A 17,833-nucleotide genomic window follows, 5' to 3' on the forward strand; every position below is an offset into this window, starting at 1 on the left:
TTAAAAATGATCGTCTAAGGGCCCGCTAACATTTAAGACGGAACGTTTTTATCTGTGATCACTGTTTAGGCGTTTTTTCTGTACCTAATTACTGTTTAGGGCATAGACTTATTTATATACTAGTTTAGGGTCTACAATGATTAAATATATATATATATATATATATATATATATATATATATATATATATATATATATATATTGTTTTTTTTTTTCTTTTTAGTTGTGTAACTTCACTGGAACCTATACAATTTTGTTCCTGTATCGCCCAAAGGTTGACTGGTAGATAATGCCATAAGGCATTAAGTCCACCTTTGTACTTTTATGTGCATAAAGTTTATAAAATAAACAAAAATTTCGCTTTATTTATTGCCATCACAAGGCAACAATTTTAGAAACAACTTATTTCTATTTTCATACGCCATATCACTTCTTAATTTCCCTAACCGTATTTATTTTTATTATTTTTATTTTATTTTATTCAGAAAACTTACAGCTTTTAAAAAATTTCACTATGAGTACAATTATTATAGAAACATAAAGCCATTTATAAAGTTTTCACATATAAGTAACAAAAAAAAAAAAAAAAAAAAAGAAAAAATAAGCATTAATATTATGTAACATGCAACAGTTGTAACTCGAAAATGAGAATAAGCAAAATAAGCAACAACACTCAATAGTCATTAACAACAAATAACATAGCTAAATTTATATACAAAGATCACTCACAAAACGCACTAATTACTCATTGTAACTACTCAGTACCATAAATGTAACAATATTCATTTTTCAGTTTTAAAATACTCATTTGATAATAGCCTACAAATCTCGGGCGTTTTTATTTCAAAGATGTCTTCAATATTTCTACCTGAATAAAACCTATTAAAACTTGCAGTAGCTCTACACACAAATGCATTACGACGGTAAAACGTTTTAAAGGGTGGGACATGAAACGGTAAATAATTACGAAAGTATCTACCGGGAACATTGAAATTAAATTTTGATAATAAATCAGGGGCATCAATGGCATTGTTGATAATCTTACATAAACAAACCAGATCTGAAATGTCTCTGCGATAACATAAGGGAAGGAAGTGAAATCTTTTACACCTTTCCTCATAGTTAGGAAGGTTAAGGTGGCACTTAAACTGAAGAAACCTTAGAAAGCGTTTCTGGATTAATTCAATTCTATTTTTATATATGTCATAAGAAGGATTCCAGACCTCGGAACCATATTCCAGGATGCTTCGTACATATGAACAGTATAAAATTTTGATGGCCTTAATAGATTTAAAATTAGTACTTGATCTGATAACAAACCCAAGTGCTTTAGATGCTTTATTTACAATGTAATTAACATGATCATCAAATATTAATTTAGAATCCACTATAATTCCGAGGTCCTTCATAGAATTTTTGATTGTTATTTCCTTGTTTCTAAGGTTATAAGTATAATTAATTAAATTTGACTTACGGCTGAATGTTACCGCATAACATTTTGATACATTGAGATCTAGTTTATTCCTAATGCAATATTCACTGAACCTATCCAAATCTTCTTGTAAAAGATGGCAGTCAAGAGGTGAACTGACATTTTTCATTATTTTTTTGTCATCCGCATATAATAGAAACTTAGAATAGCGGAAACACGTGTTGACGTCATTAAGAAATATTGCGAATAACAAAGGTCCCAGAAGTGAACCTTGCGGTACTCCAGAGGGCACCAATGTCCACCTTGACATGTATCCATTGATAGCAACAGCTTGAGACCTATTGCTAATGTACGAGGTGAACCATCGGTATAAGTTTCCGTGGATTCCCGCAAGAAGTAACTTTTGAAGAAGAATAGAGTGATCAATACGATCAAAGGCCTTAGAAAAATCAGTGAATACTACATCTACTTGACCACCAGAATCCATGTTGGAGCTGATATAATCATAAGCAAGAATTAAATTAGAAGTTGTGGAACGAGACTTTAAAAACCCATGTTGCTCCAAGATAAACCAATGTCTAAGCGATGGGTAAATCGCATTATAAACGATACGTTCAAACAGTTTTGCAAAAATACACAACTTAGATATTGGCCTATAGTTTTTTATACAAGACTTGTCGCCAGCTTTATGCACCGGAGTGATAAATGCTGACTTCCAGATATTTGGTACATAACCTTCATTTAGGGACCGCGAATATAATATTAACAAGGGAGTAACTAAGCTCGAGGCACACTTGACAATAAACAGGGGAGGTATGTCATCAGGCCCCGCGCCCTTATTCAAATTAACTGAATTTAGAAGTGTCAGTAAATTTTTGGGGTTCACTTCAATTTCACCAATGAAACTATGATTTGGCAGTGCTTCAGTACTAATATTACCATCGGAGGAACTAGAGTTAAGAAAATTTGCTTGGAAGTATGAAGCGAAAAGGTCACAAATTTTGTCACCAGAACTAGCTATCTCTCCATCATAGCTCATGGAGGAGGGAAAAGTTGATGAGGTTCTCGAATTATTTTTGATAAAAGACCAAAAAACTTTTGGGTTACTAGTAAGTGCATTCTCAGTACTTTGAATATATTGTTCATAACATGAGCGCTCAAGGGATTTGGCTCTTCTTCTAAGATGTGAAAAAGAGAGGTAATCACTATGGTTGCCATAGACCTTATATTTACGGTGGTACTTATATTTTTCTTTTAATACCTTTCTAAGAGCCGGACTATACCAGGGGGGATAATAATTTGGGGTGGTAATTTTATGCGGTATGTGAGAATTTCGCAGGTCATATAGTTTATCGTAAAAGTATTTAATAGCATCTTCCAAAGGCTTATTTTTTAGGTATTCATGCCAATTGATTGAATTTAATGTATTGTTGATTTCATCAAAGTTACCTCTTTTATAAAAGTATTTTTCTCTCCTTTTTGTATCTAAATCACAAACTGAGCTGTGCACAAGGTCAATACAAAGCGATCGATGGTGGGGTATATCCTCAGGGACTAATGGGTCGTCACAGGCATGAATAGCAAGTTCACAATTCGAGAAAGTCAAGTCCAAAAACCGATTATTGTGATTGCGAACTTGACAGCGTTGTGAAAGATTACACTGAGCAAGGGTGTCAATGAAATTGATATGGCTCCTGGTGAGTGATAAGCTACTTGCTGCGAATTGATTTCCTTGAGGATGCCATTCAATAGACGGGAGGTTGAAATCTCCTAATATAATGAAATTGTCATTAGGACATGAATTGACTACGTCAAATAAATTATTTGAGAAGTTATCTAGCTGCTCACTAGAGCTGTATCCCTCATTTTGTTTGCATAAGTAAATTGTGCATAAATGGATCTTAGATACCAATCCTTTCCTAGGAGAGACTGTAACCCAGAGGTCTTCAGCAGTTGTGTGCCATTCTGGTCGTTCCGTAGCAGCGAAGTCTCGCCGAACTGCTAAAAGGACACCGCCACCTAGTGCTTGATTTGTTAAGGAGTAATCTCTATCACGACGCCAGACTACATATCGACTATCAAAAAGTTCTTGATCATGTATGCCATCCAGTAACCAAGTCTCAGTTATAGAAATGATGTCATATGAATTAAGGTAAACATTTCTTTTAAAACAATTAGTTTTGGTACGGAGTCCACGCGCATTTTGATAATAGATGTTTATTTTAGATTCCATTTGTGAAATGTAATTAATGGTCGCATAAAAATATAATACTCGAACCAAACAAATGCATAGTAGAGATTCTGATGATGATTAAGTGACCCTTCGACATAGTAATAATGATCAATAATGTTACTTGAATAGGAAGTAATATCGTTACATTTTAGCACTGAGCAATCGTTAACAAACTCCATAGATGGTTCATAAATATTATGGTACCCCAGATTTCTATTTCTGTATAGCAATATTTCTAGGGAACTAATTAAAAGGGTAAATAAGAAATATTGTATTAAATAAAATAACGTTAAAGTTAAATCAAAGCAATTAAACACCATAATATAAGCACGAATCAAATATAACAAATTCAATAGAGCAATACACAGATAGTACACAATAAAATAATTATAAGCGCCAGACAAATAAATCATAAGCGTTAGCGAGTGCGAGTGTGAGTTATTCAGAAATTGCCACCACCATTTGTTTAGGTAGCCTAATACATCTTTTAAAAGTAAATCATATAATTTGTGCAAAAAATATAGAACAGAAATGGAGCTGCAAGTGCGTGATTCCAAGCAATGAATAATGGTATGTATAAGCGATAACTTAATAAATGAGATAAATCGAAATGTAAAATGCATAAAGCATACTAAGCTAATTTGCTTAAATCCATATCATTTGAAATGATGTGGACTGGTGTTCTATCATTTTTCCGGATGTGAATTTTACAAAACTTTACCCATACGTATTGAAATCCTTTTTGTTTAGAAAATTCTTTTACTCTTGTTAACAGCTTCTTAATATCAGGAACTAGATGATCGTTTATGTAAATTCGTCTATCCTCTTCACCCAGCCCGACATCTTTAAGACTTATATGCTTACGAGCACGCGCTGCAGCAATAAACTCCTCTTTAATATATCTATTTATAAAGCTCACAATAATCGATTTCTGCCTGGAGTCATGCGATGGAACCCGAGATATGTAGTTAATCTGTGTTTTAGGAATCGAGTATCCCACAACTTTTGTTAAGGAATCAACAATGCTAAAGAGGTTTTCATTATGTTTAGTCGGCACTCCCTTTATCTCCACATTATTCATCCGGGACCATTGCTCCCGATTCGTGTTATCTTTCTTAAGTAATGCCAAATCTCGAGATATGGATGATTCCATTTTTTGGGATTCCAAGGCCTGCTTTTCCATACTTAGAACCTTGGTCTCTAAGTTTTCTATTTTGGAGCTATTAAAGTCACATGAGGCTTTCAGGTCAGAGATGTCATTTTTTATCAGCTTGATGTCCTCAAAAAGATCAGGCAATTTGCTAAGCTGAGACTTCACTTCACGTAACTCCATCAAAACCAGGTCAAGAGTGACAGGTTCAGCAGCCGGTGACTTTGGGCGCGGGCTCGACGACAGCTTACACTGAGGACATCTCCAGAGGGATCTTCTCTCAGACCCGAGCTTGCGGTAGCCTGACTCAGATATAGAAGCACAAGTGAAATCCATGTTACGCCTGCAGCCGTGGCAGAAGACACCATCAGTAAAGGAAGCTTCGCAAATATCGCACTTCATTTTTCCTTATTATTTTAATAATAGAATGAGTACTAAAAACTATATTAGTGAATCAAAAATATTTTGTACTAATTTCGGAAAATTCTTAGCACCTGGTAACACTATTCGTATGTCAAAGTCAAATTAACGCTTGTCACTTGATTTTGACAGATGGGATCTTGACAGTTGAGGGTAATTTTTGACTTTTGTTGTATGACAACAACAAATCTTGAATATACGAAGGTAGAAAAAATATTACAACCAATGATGTAATTAGTTACAAACCACTGTTTATACTAAAAAATTATGGTGAAAAACAATATCACAGGTCGTAGTCACTACTAGCTTCACTTTGGTGATGAGTAAAATGAAATGTTGCACTTTTTAATATTAATTTTAGAAGTAGACTGTGGAGCGTAATGCACACATGCCGGGGTTGCCAGCTCACTTAATGAGACTACACTCAGTATGATGAAATAAAATATTATATTGATGAGAAAATAAGCCAATATCACTATTACCTAGTAACATTATTTACTCATCGCAATTAAGCACAAAGACACAATGACGAAGTGCAAAAGGTCAGCGATTGACCTGAAAACATAACGAACCCATAACTTAGCCCTCGACATAGCCCTAATTTGGCCCAAACAATCGATAGTCAGCGGGGGCCCTTAGAGCCAGTCCACACGGCGCGTAACGCGTTGCGTCGACGCAGCGCTGCCGTTGCGTTGTTTTGCATACAAATAACCAAAGTGTTCACACGGCGCGCTGCCACAGAATATATATTAGTAGTGTAGTACCAACAGAATTCCCAATCGTGAAACCCGTTTAAAAAAATAACAACTCATGCTACGATACTATTAAGTTCAAATTCCGACCGCGCAGTGCTAGGTGCCTACAATTATATTTGCCTACATGTGCGCTCTCTTTCTATCGCGTAAGAGGTACCCTTTCTGACGAAATCAAGATTGTCACCTTTTAGAAAATAAAATAATCTTCTTTTAATTACTATAGCTACTAATAGAAAACTTTTTTATAGTAATAATCAAATTTTAGTAACCCAACGTATGTTTTATAATAGTTTTATATTCGATTATAGTGTAGGAGCTGGTCAGGAATTTTTACAACTTAAACATAGTAAAATGTGTTTATTTATGTGTAGTATGCGGTTTGTTTGTAACAAATTGGTTTATTTGCTATGTTTGTGTATTTATTTATCTTTTTTTGTATTTTAAAGTCTTAAATTACTTTATTGAAATATTTCTTGGACTTTTTTTCAATTGTTCATATTTATCAGATTAATAACGATTCTGTCACAGCGGTTAAATCAGTACGTAGATATATGCGACAAAAAAATTTAGCGCGCGTCACCGCTCGCTTGTGAGTCCCTTGTGATCTGCCCCTTTAAAGGGGTACTTACAGTTCGATACCTAAACGCACGAGTGGGACAGGCCTGGCGCTGCGTCGTCGCAACGCACACATGACGGACAGCAGCCCCCGAGACGAAGAGGGAGGAGGTTAGATTGCTTCGTAATACGCGGCGATGGCTCAGCGCCCGTGTGACCGACTATGCGTCAAACGGCAGCGCTGCGTCGACACAACGCTGATGCAACGCGCCGTGTGGACTCGCTCTTAGAGCAGGTACACATTGGGCGTTTTGAAGCGCGCGCTTTGCTAACGCGCGTTTTGAGAACTCCGGATTCTGAAGCGTACACATGCAAGCGCGCCAGCCAGTATCGCGCGTAAGGTAATGATTTTGATCAACGCGGCAAGCGACCGCGTCAGATCAACATAAAAAAAATGCCACTTTATAGCCTAGGGCCCATAGGCTTCATTTGCTACCGACATTGGTCTAGCGACCCATGCCGCCGCAGCTTTATAATGGCGTAGAGCAAAATTGAACTTATAGGGTATGTCATAAAGTTACATTTTATTTGAATTTTTGTCAGTCGCAGTCGCTTGCAGCAAAGATCGGGAAGCCACCTTTAGAAAGTATCCGCCACCATTGTCCGATCAACTTTCCTTTTAATTTTATCTTTGATCTCAATAAATTGATACAATAAAGGCGAGTTAGTTGATGAGATATCAATAAGTGTTTATTAGGATGAGTTTGTTTCTCCGATATTATTTAGGTAAGTCTGGAAAAGTGTTTGTAACGAGGCATCATGTAGGCATTTGTGACCATAAACTTATAAAATAAGTCTATGTTTGTGATGCTATTGTCAGATAAACCAGTGTATTATATTTCTCTATAGAGTAAACTCTACAAAGCGCTCTCTTTTGACAACCGTACTCTACGTTTTAAGCTGCAAATAATAAAAACTAAGGAAACCTAACTTCCATGATACTACTTATTACCGTTTTGGTTCCTTTCGAACTGACATATTGTAACGTCAGCCTGATCCGCTTAAGGGCAAATGTATTGAAATGTATAAGGTACACAAGTGTTGTGGAATATGTTTTTTGACGGAGTTACTTTTATTTAGTTTTTATTATTCGTAGACTAGGAGGTTGTAGGCTAGGTTATCTGTTAAATTATGCTATAGCCTAGCACTTAGCAGCTATAGACTATTGGCTGCGAACTATAGGATATTATGATTTTATAAAAAATTGCTACCATGGTAGATCTTGTTTGTTTGTGAAATAATGTTCAGTTACAGCGCTTTCAGGATAAATACTAGCAATTAAATAATTTAGTTACCACCTACTTACGTCCGGTGCACTCAGAGACATTTGATGATGATTAAACTACAATTTAATAAAGATTTTCATTTAATTACGGTTAGTTAGTTAGTTAGTTAGTTATTAACTTATTATGCCGCACTCGGAGACGACCACTAATAATAGTCCATTGAAATGTTACATGAGCTTTGCATTTATTAGAGGACTTGGGACATGTAGGCGTGTCAAATTGTCAATAGAAGCTTAACCTCAAGTTTGTGGGGTCGTCACTCTTATCCCCCGGCCACCATCTTGGAAAAAGGGGTGACAACACTATTTTCGTGATACCTCAGAAACTATACGTCTTACCAAAAATTTTGTGTTGTTATAAATTTAATACGTTGCTATAACTTTAAGACCTACCATACTCTCGATGGCCGGCCGCCGCGACCAGACCGCTACGGCCTAGTCGCTAGTGCGCTATTGGGCTGTCTCTAAGACCGGCAGTTAACCTTATTTTATGCAATTGACAGACCAACGTTATTTGGTCGAATATGTCAATTCAATGTTAATTGTGATCTGTCAGCTGGGTTTGACGTAACGCGAACAAACTACTTAGGTCCCCGATTTGCATAGGAATCAACTACTAAAATTATTTCTGTATCTCGTTTCCTATAACTTTGTCTCTACTCTCTAGCTGGCGACGTTTTTATGTCACCACAAGTCGCGCTTATCCGATACTTTACAACGCGTATTGTGTTACCGTAAGCTTATAAGTGTTACAGTCATTTCAATTTAAAATCAGTATAATCTTAATGGGCCTTTCAAAATATGCATAAAGAATTGATTTTTATGAATTTTAGCATAGGTCTAAAATATTGTTGTCGGTTCTTAAGAACTGTAGGTACTTAAGCCCACACAGCGTATTGGTCTGTTTTTTAACTACTATATACTAATTAAGAGGATATACCAAGGGTGAGAGAAATTGAAAATAGGTATTTGAAAATGTATTGCTGTCTCACCAATCTCAAGTCTCCCACCGCAGAGCGCGCTAGAGACAACACGACAAAAGTTCTAATAAAAGAACAGAAAATCTTCGATTCGTTGTCCGCTGATTCCTACTCCAAAACTTAAGCGATTTAAGTACTTTTATCATTAAGAATTAAAGCAAGGCTTGAGCTGTGTTCCTATGTTTTTTTTTTTTTTTTGTATATTCTAGCCAGTTTTGTTTTCTGGGTGTTTAAACACAGAGGAAAATCTGGCAATTTTTTTGGGCGTTCTTATCTTTTTTAATAATAAAATTATGAAAAAAAAGAAAACATAGGGACATGCTAATAGTGGCCATAGATGTTCAGGAAAAAAATCATAACCCTACCGGCATTATCCAGGGAGGAAACAGGGGACAACGTTTGTATGGAAAAACGGCGGTTTGGACTCCTCTTAATGCGAAAGTGTTTCTGTCTGTTTGTTACATCTTTGAGCTTACACTGCACCGCTTCGATCCACCCATCCAAAATGGGTATGGACTACGGAGTTACTTTGAGTACCAGAAAAGGACATGATACGGTTTTTCTATTCTATACTACGATTTTTATGGTGGCATAAATTGGGTCACCGTGCGATTAACGAATTTCAGCATAAACTATAAGTTATGCCAACGTCCATTTATTTAAAGAATCGGTAGCGGGTCGTCAGTGGTTGAGTGGTTCGAACCACTAGACCACTGAGGAGTGGTTGAGTGGTTCAACCACTTGGGCGCGACAGGTCCACGTATTTGGGTCACGGGTACACTGTCAACACTCGTATTGTGACGTCACGGTGCAGGGTTCACCAACCTTTTTATGCGTTCCGTTCATCAATCGTGTAATTGACGTTTGTTTATTTTTTCTGTACGTTTTTTGTTGGTTTATGTTGTACGTTCCGTACATCAATCAAGCAACCTGTTTAAAGACTGACAGCATATAATTTGTAAGTATAGCTAAAATTGTTTTATTCAGTTATTTCAAAAAAGTTAAAAGCATACAAATAAAATGTCACCTGGTAAATTAATTAACAAAATAACATAGATTATCATAGAAAGAAAACTAAGAATATTTTATAAAGACTGCCTAAAATTCAAAATAATTTAAATTACACGAAAGATAACGACGTTTATCTACTGATGTCATGACAATCGCCAGAAAAAGCTCTACATATTTCACTACTGGCCCCCGAGACAAAGTACCTTTCGTTAAAAACGATGACGAAATTCGTTATCAAAATGTATACAGTTTGACATAAGACATCGCTAAATGACATTTCGCTGGCGAAGACTAATGTCAAATCCCATACATTTTCATAACGAATTTCGTCATCGTTTTCAACGAAAGGGACTTTGGCTACGGCCTCTGCTTCTACTTCTACATTATAATATAAATATTTTATTAAATTGCGCCACTGGTTGGCATCCCTGCACCAACGTCACATAATTGTATTGTATATTAGCAATGTAATATTGTTGTATTATAAATAGCTGTGCACTGGCACTTGCTAAATGCTAATCAGTTCGCGCATTAACGATACGATATTTGGTTTCATAATCCATTGTTATGTTCAACGCCCACTAATGCATAAAATATACATATAATATTATCCTACTGGAAAACGCCCGCAACTCCATCGCGACAAAATTCGTTTATCGCGCGAGAACCGTACATTTTTAAGGGACAAAAGTATCCTATCCAATGACTAAAACTATCTCCATACCAAATTTCAGTAAAAAAGGTTCAGCAGTTCTGATTTTACACAACTTAAACAAAAAAAGTTTTTTTTTCACACAAGATGTTTCGAGAAGAGAAAGAAAAAGAATTTAATCATAATTTTTAAAGTAAGTATATTACTTTTATGACAAATACGAAACTGAAAACTCGCTCTGACGATCCTTTTGAATAAAATTTTTTTACTGATTAACACCTTACCTAAATAGATCGAAGAGCTAGAAAGTTTTGAAAAATAATAATATATTATAAGGTTAATATTAACAGCAACAGAAAAGGTTTCTGTATAAGCAAACTCACTAGCTAGAGTCAATTTCAATCAATCCCGCAAACATGTGAGCGTGAGTTTGTTTATTAATCTATCTATCTAAATATAACCGTTTTTAGGCCGAATAGTAACATCTATATTCTAAATCCGTAGTTCGTTTCCTCCCAGTTTTCCACAGATTTACAACATCCCGTGGAATTTATGTTATTAGTTGTGGAGTTTATTAAATAAAGTTATTTTGGTTGATTGGCTGAAATGTAAGACGTATAATATTCAGTTTTAAATATTATACAAGATGTCCGCCCGCCCGCAAGTCCGTTGAGCTGAAATTCGTTTAATGTAACGCGGTAGCCGTACATTTTTACGGGACAATAGAAAAAAAACATAAGAAATTATTTTTTCGTGCGAAAAACGGGACATACTCGTAAGTATCCTCTGTCCTTTCCCCGGACTCAGAACAGCTTTTTACCAACAATTTCATAAATCCAGTTTTTCATTTTTCTCCAAGGCCTTTAAGACCATGTTTAATTCTCAGAGGTTCTCCTCAAAGGCTGTATCGCGTTATAAATTCTATTTATTCACTATTACATATTGCAGTTACAAGTGTTTATATCCTCTTTGCATAAAACGTAACAGATATGTAACACACTTGTTCATTATCTTATAATATATAAAATTCTCATGTCACAATGTTAGTTACCGTACTCATCCGAAACGGCTGTAGATTTTTACCAAATTTTATATGCATATTCAGTAGATCTGAGAATCGGCTACTGGCTACTTTTTATATTGATGAGTGAATTTGTTGAATAAATAATAGTAAATTATTACAACTCGAGACTGACGGTGACCATTGTTGGTGCGACGGGATATCGATGGACGTTGCCATGGTGCCTACTTATTTAGTCATTTCAATAAAATAATATGGGCGGAATACTTTATATAGCAAAACAACGTTTGCCGGGACAGCTAGTTAATAATATAAAGTATGAATTAAAATTGGGTGCAACGACCACTTGGCATTTAATATGCATTACTAGTTACTACATTGTCTACCGTTCTCTACTAAGAAATGCATTTCTATTATACGAATACATAGATAACACGTGTTTCCTAATTTACATAGAATTAGTGAGCATGGTAAACATCAGCCGAAATAGACCTGTCACAGCCATTAAGAATATTTTGTTTGGAGTAAAATATATGAAGCGTTTGGAGTTCAGTTTATTTTCGGTAGCGGGGATAAATCTTCCCTTTTGAAGCTTATGGCCTGATAAGGAGAATCCCGTAATGGGATCGTGACTCTGTGTTATAATTACACTTTAATATATGCTATAAAATGTAAATAGTACACAGTATTATTAGTAACACTTGTTGCTTACAAGGTACATCTGTAACGTTATGGGTTATCACTTTATTTTATTACAATACTGGGTAAGCAAAAGGTTAGCACCTCAGTGTATCATAATATGGACAAAATACTTAGAATTGTATTTATAATTTAATAACTTTATTTCTAAATATACAAAATGTAATGTAAAATAATGTAAAATCTATAAAATATTATTTTGGTTTTTATCTCGTTAAAATTAAGTTAAGTACTTATATTAGTTATTTAAGTTGCTGATCCTATTTCAACTTACGAATCGACTATGTTATAAATATTATAGAGTTAAACCAGTGCAGTGGCTAATAAGAAACATCAAATGTGATAAATCTGTTCTGACGACACCTTTGGTGTCTGATATTATAATTTGTCTGACACTTCCTGTAAAAACAAAAAGGGCTTCTACAGGAAATAGCAGACCTGTAGACACAATTGCTATAAATATCTTATTCTACACACATAATAAATATGTTTATACTTAGTCTATAATATGAATGCTATAGAATATAGTGCGTATGTGTGTTACCTCTTCACGCCTAAGCCGCTTGACCTATTTCTGCGAATTTTAAAGATAGTGTAGGTTCCAGACATAGGATATATAGTTTTTATCACGGTGTAGAGGTAAAATAATGTATAATGTCACAACACTAATCGTAATCGTATTATAATAATACGATTAGTGTTGTGAGTTGTGACACTATACATTATTTTACCTTTACAACGGAAAATAATAACGTATATCTATTCAGATAAATAGAATAATTAGATCGAGAACTTTCTCTGTAATTCCTATAAAATAATCTTGAACTTATTAAGCATCAACAACTTCTAAGAAAATGCCCTTTATATTATATCGGCCCTCCGTTTCCTGCTAAGAAAGTACTAAGAAGGGCACTTGTAGTTCTCCGGTCGTGCATGTAAAACTAAAAACACTCGTCTTGAAAGTATAATCAAATAAAAATCGGCCAAGTGCAAGTCGAACTCGCGCTCGAAGGGTTCCGTACCGTGATTAAGCGAAAGTTGGCAAAAATTGTGTTGTGATCCCTCCTTAAATATAATTTATTTTATTTTCATTTTGTTATTAATTATTAAAGTAAGTACAAAATATTATATAATTAGGAATTATGTGAATATTTAAAGTGCCTACCTGCTACTATTATTGATTACGAGCAAAAAAGGCCAAAAAAAATCATGTTTCTTGTATGGGAGACCTACTTGAACATTTTTATTTTGTTTTTAGTATTTTCTGTTATAGCGGCAACAGAAATACACAACTTGTGAAAATTTCAGAAGTCTAGCTATAGCGGTTCTTGAGATACAGCCTGGAAACAGACGGACAGACGGGTCTGACAGACAGACATCGTAGTCTCAATTTTTACCCTTTGGGTACGGAACCCTGAAAAAGGGCTAACCATGAGTTCGTTTTTGGGTCCATGTCGATACAAAAACGAACATTCGATTTCATTGACGATTTCTTTTATCCAAATCTACCTACATCATCTACTACCGTAACTTTTAAGTTATAAAAAAATATCCTTCCTTTAGGCTTCGCCGTAGTCGGATAAAAATCACTGACTTCCATTATACAAGTACGCTGGAATTATGATACCCACCTGCTTTTTGTGCCTATTTGAAGGGGAATCAGCGCCCCCAATGCGGGGGAAGAGAACTAAATCTGACGTAACTTGCATATGGCCGCTTAATCCCTATTGGTTGTAGAAACTAGTATTAGTTCCAACTAGTATTTGTTTCCACTACTGCTATCAGCAGTAGTGGGTACTTGGAACTAATACTGGCTGATCACCTGATTGTCTGACAAGTAAGATGATCCATGCGTCGGATGGGCATGTAAAAAGTCGGTCCTGCGCCTGATCTCTCGCCGGTCGTGTCGGTCGTCCGTCCCACTGGGTTATGAGAGTAAAGGAATAGAGAGTGCTCTTGTGTACTGCGCACACACTTGGGCACTATAAAAATTACTCCTGCGTAGCTGGCCTGGTTTCAATGAAACCGGCCACCGTCACCGAAACCGGTGTGGGAGCTATTATTCTGCTATCAGCGCCAATATGGCGACTTTCAAACATCATTTTTACGTCAAATTCAGTTCTCTTCCCCCGCATTAGGGGCGCTAATTCCGCTTCAAATAGGCACAAAAACCAGCAGTCATTTCAAAGGGTATCGTAAGTCCCGCGTACTTGTATAATGGAGGTCAGTGGATAAAAATAATTATTTTATCCACTGACCTCCATTTAATTATAATTAAACCACATTAAATCCGTAACAGCAATGTCACTTTAAGTGATGAGTAGACATCATTTAAATAATATTATAGTTTTTATCAATACGGCCATGTTGACTATTATGGTATTCATTACAAAACAGATATCCTTGTTGATTAGTATTGGAATTGACTTTAATCGTTTAGAGGTAATAAAATACAACTTAATTTAATTACTATTGTAACTGGGTTTCCGCCCACTTCCAAAGTACAAGAGAAGTTGCAGGTGCATGTCCTTCTAACCTTTCAATTGCATTACCGTTTTGTTCTGTGTAGGCTGTGATAAAAATGTTTTAGATATTTGAAAATGTTTGCGAAAAACATTTTCAAATATCTGACCTAGAAGTCACGTTACACCCTTCCTCAATGAGCATTCTATGTTAAAAATGAAACACCGACGTAAACTCCATCTGGCTTGTCTTTTATTTGGTGTGTTAAAGTATAAAAAGCCTGCATATCTCTACGAAAAGCTTTCACGAACGACTAGTCTTAGGTCCTGCGGTCCAAGGCAATGTTCAACCCAATTAGCCATTGAGAAACACCAGACATCGTCGTTCAGAGGAAGCTTTCGTTACACGGCTTCTAAATGCTGGAACAATATACCTCCGCCTATTAGAAATCTTAATAGTCTGGCATCATTCAGGAAACATCTCCAAAAATTTATGTTACAAGCACAAAAGGCACAGGAAAGTATTCGCCTAGATATTAGTGTGTTGTAGGTGTTTTGCGTTGTTATTATATTTTTTTTTTTCCACTTTTGAACAAATTATTCTAGTATTGTTGGATTCGATTGCCATCACATATTCCTTGTAATACTGTTGTTTCCTAATAATGTTTTTATATTCTGTTATAATATTATATTTATTTTTCAACACTTTTAATTATTTTAATAATATTTAGTTTAATTCATGGATGTATCATCATAATTATACATAATCAAAGTTCAATGTTTGTAATATTATTGTTGTTTCTTCTTCTTCTTTTAAAAATTAACTTATGGAACTGTCATATTATGTCACTGTCAAAATATTTTGAAGTCTTGTCGTTATCTACTTCGTCTACTTTTTGTTTTGTGTATACTATGCAGTTTTATATATATATATTTTTTTTTACTTTTTTTTTTATGTACTTAATTAAAATTTTATTTTCTGTAAATATAATGCAATAGGTTTTATTCATAATTATAATAATATTAGAAATTGGAATAGATATTTATAATGTCCTGGATTAATAAATTTTAATTAATGTAATAATAATTGTTAGTAAGATTGAAATGAATTTAATTGTTTTTTTTTTTATGATTGGTGAAATATGTTTACTTAAAGTTGATTGTATATTATTGTTTTTAAATAGTGATTTGAGTTATTCATAATATTATTTAAGACTTGTGTCACTAAAAGGTCGGAACGGCTGTGAGGTCACGGAATGGGTCAAGCGGAAGACCGGCGTTGGTTACCTGCTGGGTGTGCCAACACTGCCGAGCTTGGTCCAATTTGCGGCTAATATACTCAATATTTTTATGATAATAATTCAACGATTTTATATTTTTTATTCTTATTTCTTTAATTTATAATTTATGTATTTCTATAGTTTTAGCTGCAAATAAACGTTTATTCTATTCTATTCTATTCTAAAAATCGAAAAATCGTACATTTTCATATATGGTACAGCTGTCGATCACACAAATCTTTATTTGTTATTTTGTTAGCAATATGATGTCATGCTCTTGTGAAAAATGACATACTCCATACCTACAGTATTGTTATGTTTATTTTCGTGATAACACTTTACCTGGACTGAGTTTACAGTTACGCTGAAACTTGTATGAATACTGATAAAATTCATGAAATACACCGAGGTAACTCTACAATTCTATAAGTATAATATAAGCCCTTAGGTTTTGATATCCGCTTCAACTAAAGTATTTCAATTTAATTGATTCAATTATCATCGTGTCTAGTCAATAATCAAACATATTGATTATATTATGATTACTAGATTTTTCCGCGGTTAAAACTATTGTAGTCCTTTCCGGGAACTCTAAGTATCTCCATACCGAGTCCCGGGAAAGGACATAGGAGTTAGACAAATCGACAAACAGAAAGACAGACAGATTTCGCATTTATAATATTAGTATGAATTAACCAGCCACAACAAAACAAGAGGGCGAGGAAACATGACGAAAATTATATGAAAATCACAAAATATGTAGAGTTCGAAAAAACTCACTTATGGAGTTATGAATCACTCGTATTTAAACAATTGATTTCTTATCAAGTCCTATTTTCTAAAATTGTTTTTAATTTCTTATCGCCTACCTTCACATCTCACAGATCCAATAAAACACAGGGTCACAATCACAAGTCTCCTCATGTTCCACATTCGCGCTCCCGAATCAAATGGGTCGCAGTTTTCGCGAGGGCTGATAACTGATAAGGGCTGATAAGAGATAAGGATAGCGGGCGCTCGAGGCGCCGCACGACACCTCCGCACCGCATCTGAACAAACTCTAATCTACCAAGTTACCGACACCATAAAACATAAGCCATGTAGCGAACCAACGCGACGGTGGAAACGTTGTTGAGTTCATTGCGTAGCTGCTTCAAAGGTGATTTTCCGCTTGGGAATACTATCGTCGATGGAATCGTCTGTGTTAAACAAACCAAACGGTGGAAACGATGTTGAGTTATTCATCGCATAGCCGCTTCATAGTTGATTTTCCGCTTGGAAATACTATCGTCGATGTACGAGTTCGTGTTTTCAATCTAAGTTTATCGAAACAACACGCTTGAATTAACGATAACACACTTTCAGGATTTCTTCTATTTTTTTATCCGCCATTGTGAACAACTTGCCAAATACATACGGATGAAAATGAAAGCTGGTTTTTTGCTTCTGTCTTCATTGTTGGAATTTTCGTTGCGTTTCTTGTTGAATTAAATATATCCATATGAAATATTCATTATGTTGTAAAAAGTTGATCATGACATTTTAACTATTGTTTATTTTTTGGAAAAGCTTATTAAATTTTGCTTCCAAAATCAAAAATAAGTAAGAGGTACTCTACCATAAAGTATTTATTTATTATTAATCATTACTTTAAAGTCAGTGCTAATAAGAGCGTAGCAAAGTTGTCTTCACGTCGAAAAAATGATATTGTAAGATTTTTTTAAATTTTGATTTTGCTGCTTTTTATAATTTGAAATTGGAATTTTGGTAAAAAATCATCAATTTTTCTTTCACTTGCTACATCACCACGCTTTAAACTGTTTAATCCATCACATTAG

The 17,833-nt window shown here is 34.9% G+C and overlaps 1 protein-coding gene across 2 annotated transcripts in view; it reads right to left on the minus strand.

Moving 5' to 3' along the window:
• Positions 1 to 17,423, minus strand: part of LOC121735197 (integrin beta-nu) — a 34,946-nt gene extending 17,523 nt beyond the window's left edge. The window contains exon 1 of one of the 2 annotated variants that reach the window (XM_042125924.1): positions 14,724 to 14,861. In XM_042125924.1, coding sequence (XP_041981858.1) covers positions 14,724 to 14,778 — 55 coding nt within the window. In that variant the 5' untranslated portion in view covers positions 14,779 to 14,861. Of the gene's footprint in view, positions 1 to 14,723; positions 14,862 to 16,864 lie in introns of those variants that run through there. The other variant, XM_042125923.1, reaches the window with a different exon arrangement.
• Between the last annotated feature and the right edge of the window lie 410 nt (positions 17,424 to 17,833).

Source organism: Aricia agestis, chromosome 17 (assembly GCF_905147365.1).
Source record: "Aricia agestis chromosome 17, ilAriAges1.1, whole genome shotgun sequence".
In the NCBI taxonomy this organism is placed as follows: Eukaryota; Metazoa; Arthropoda; class Insecta; order Lepidoptera; family Lycaenidae; genus Aricia; species Aricia agestis.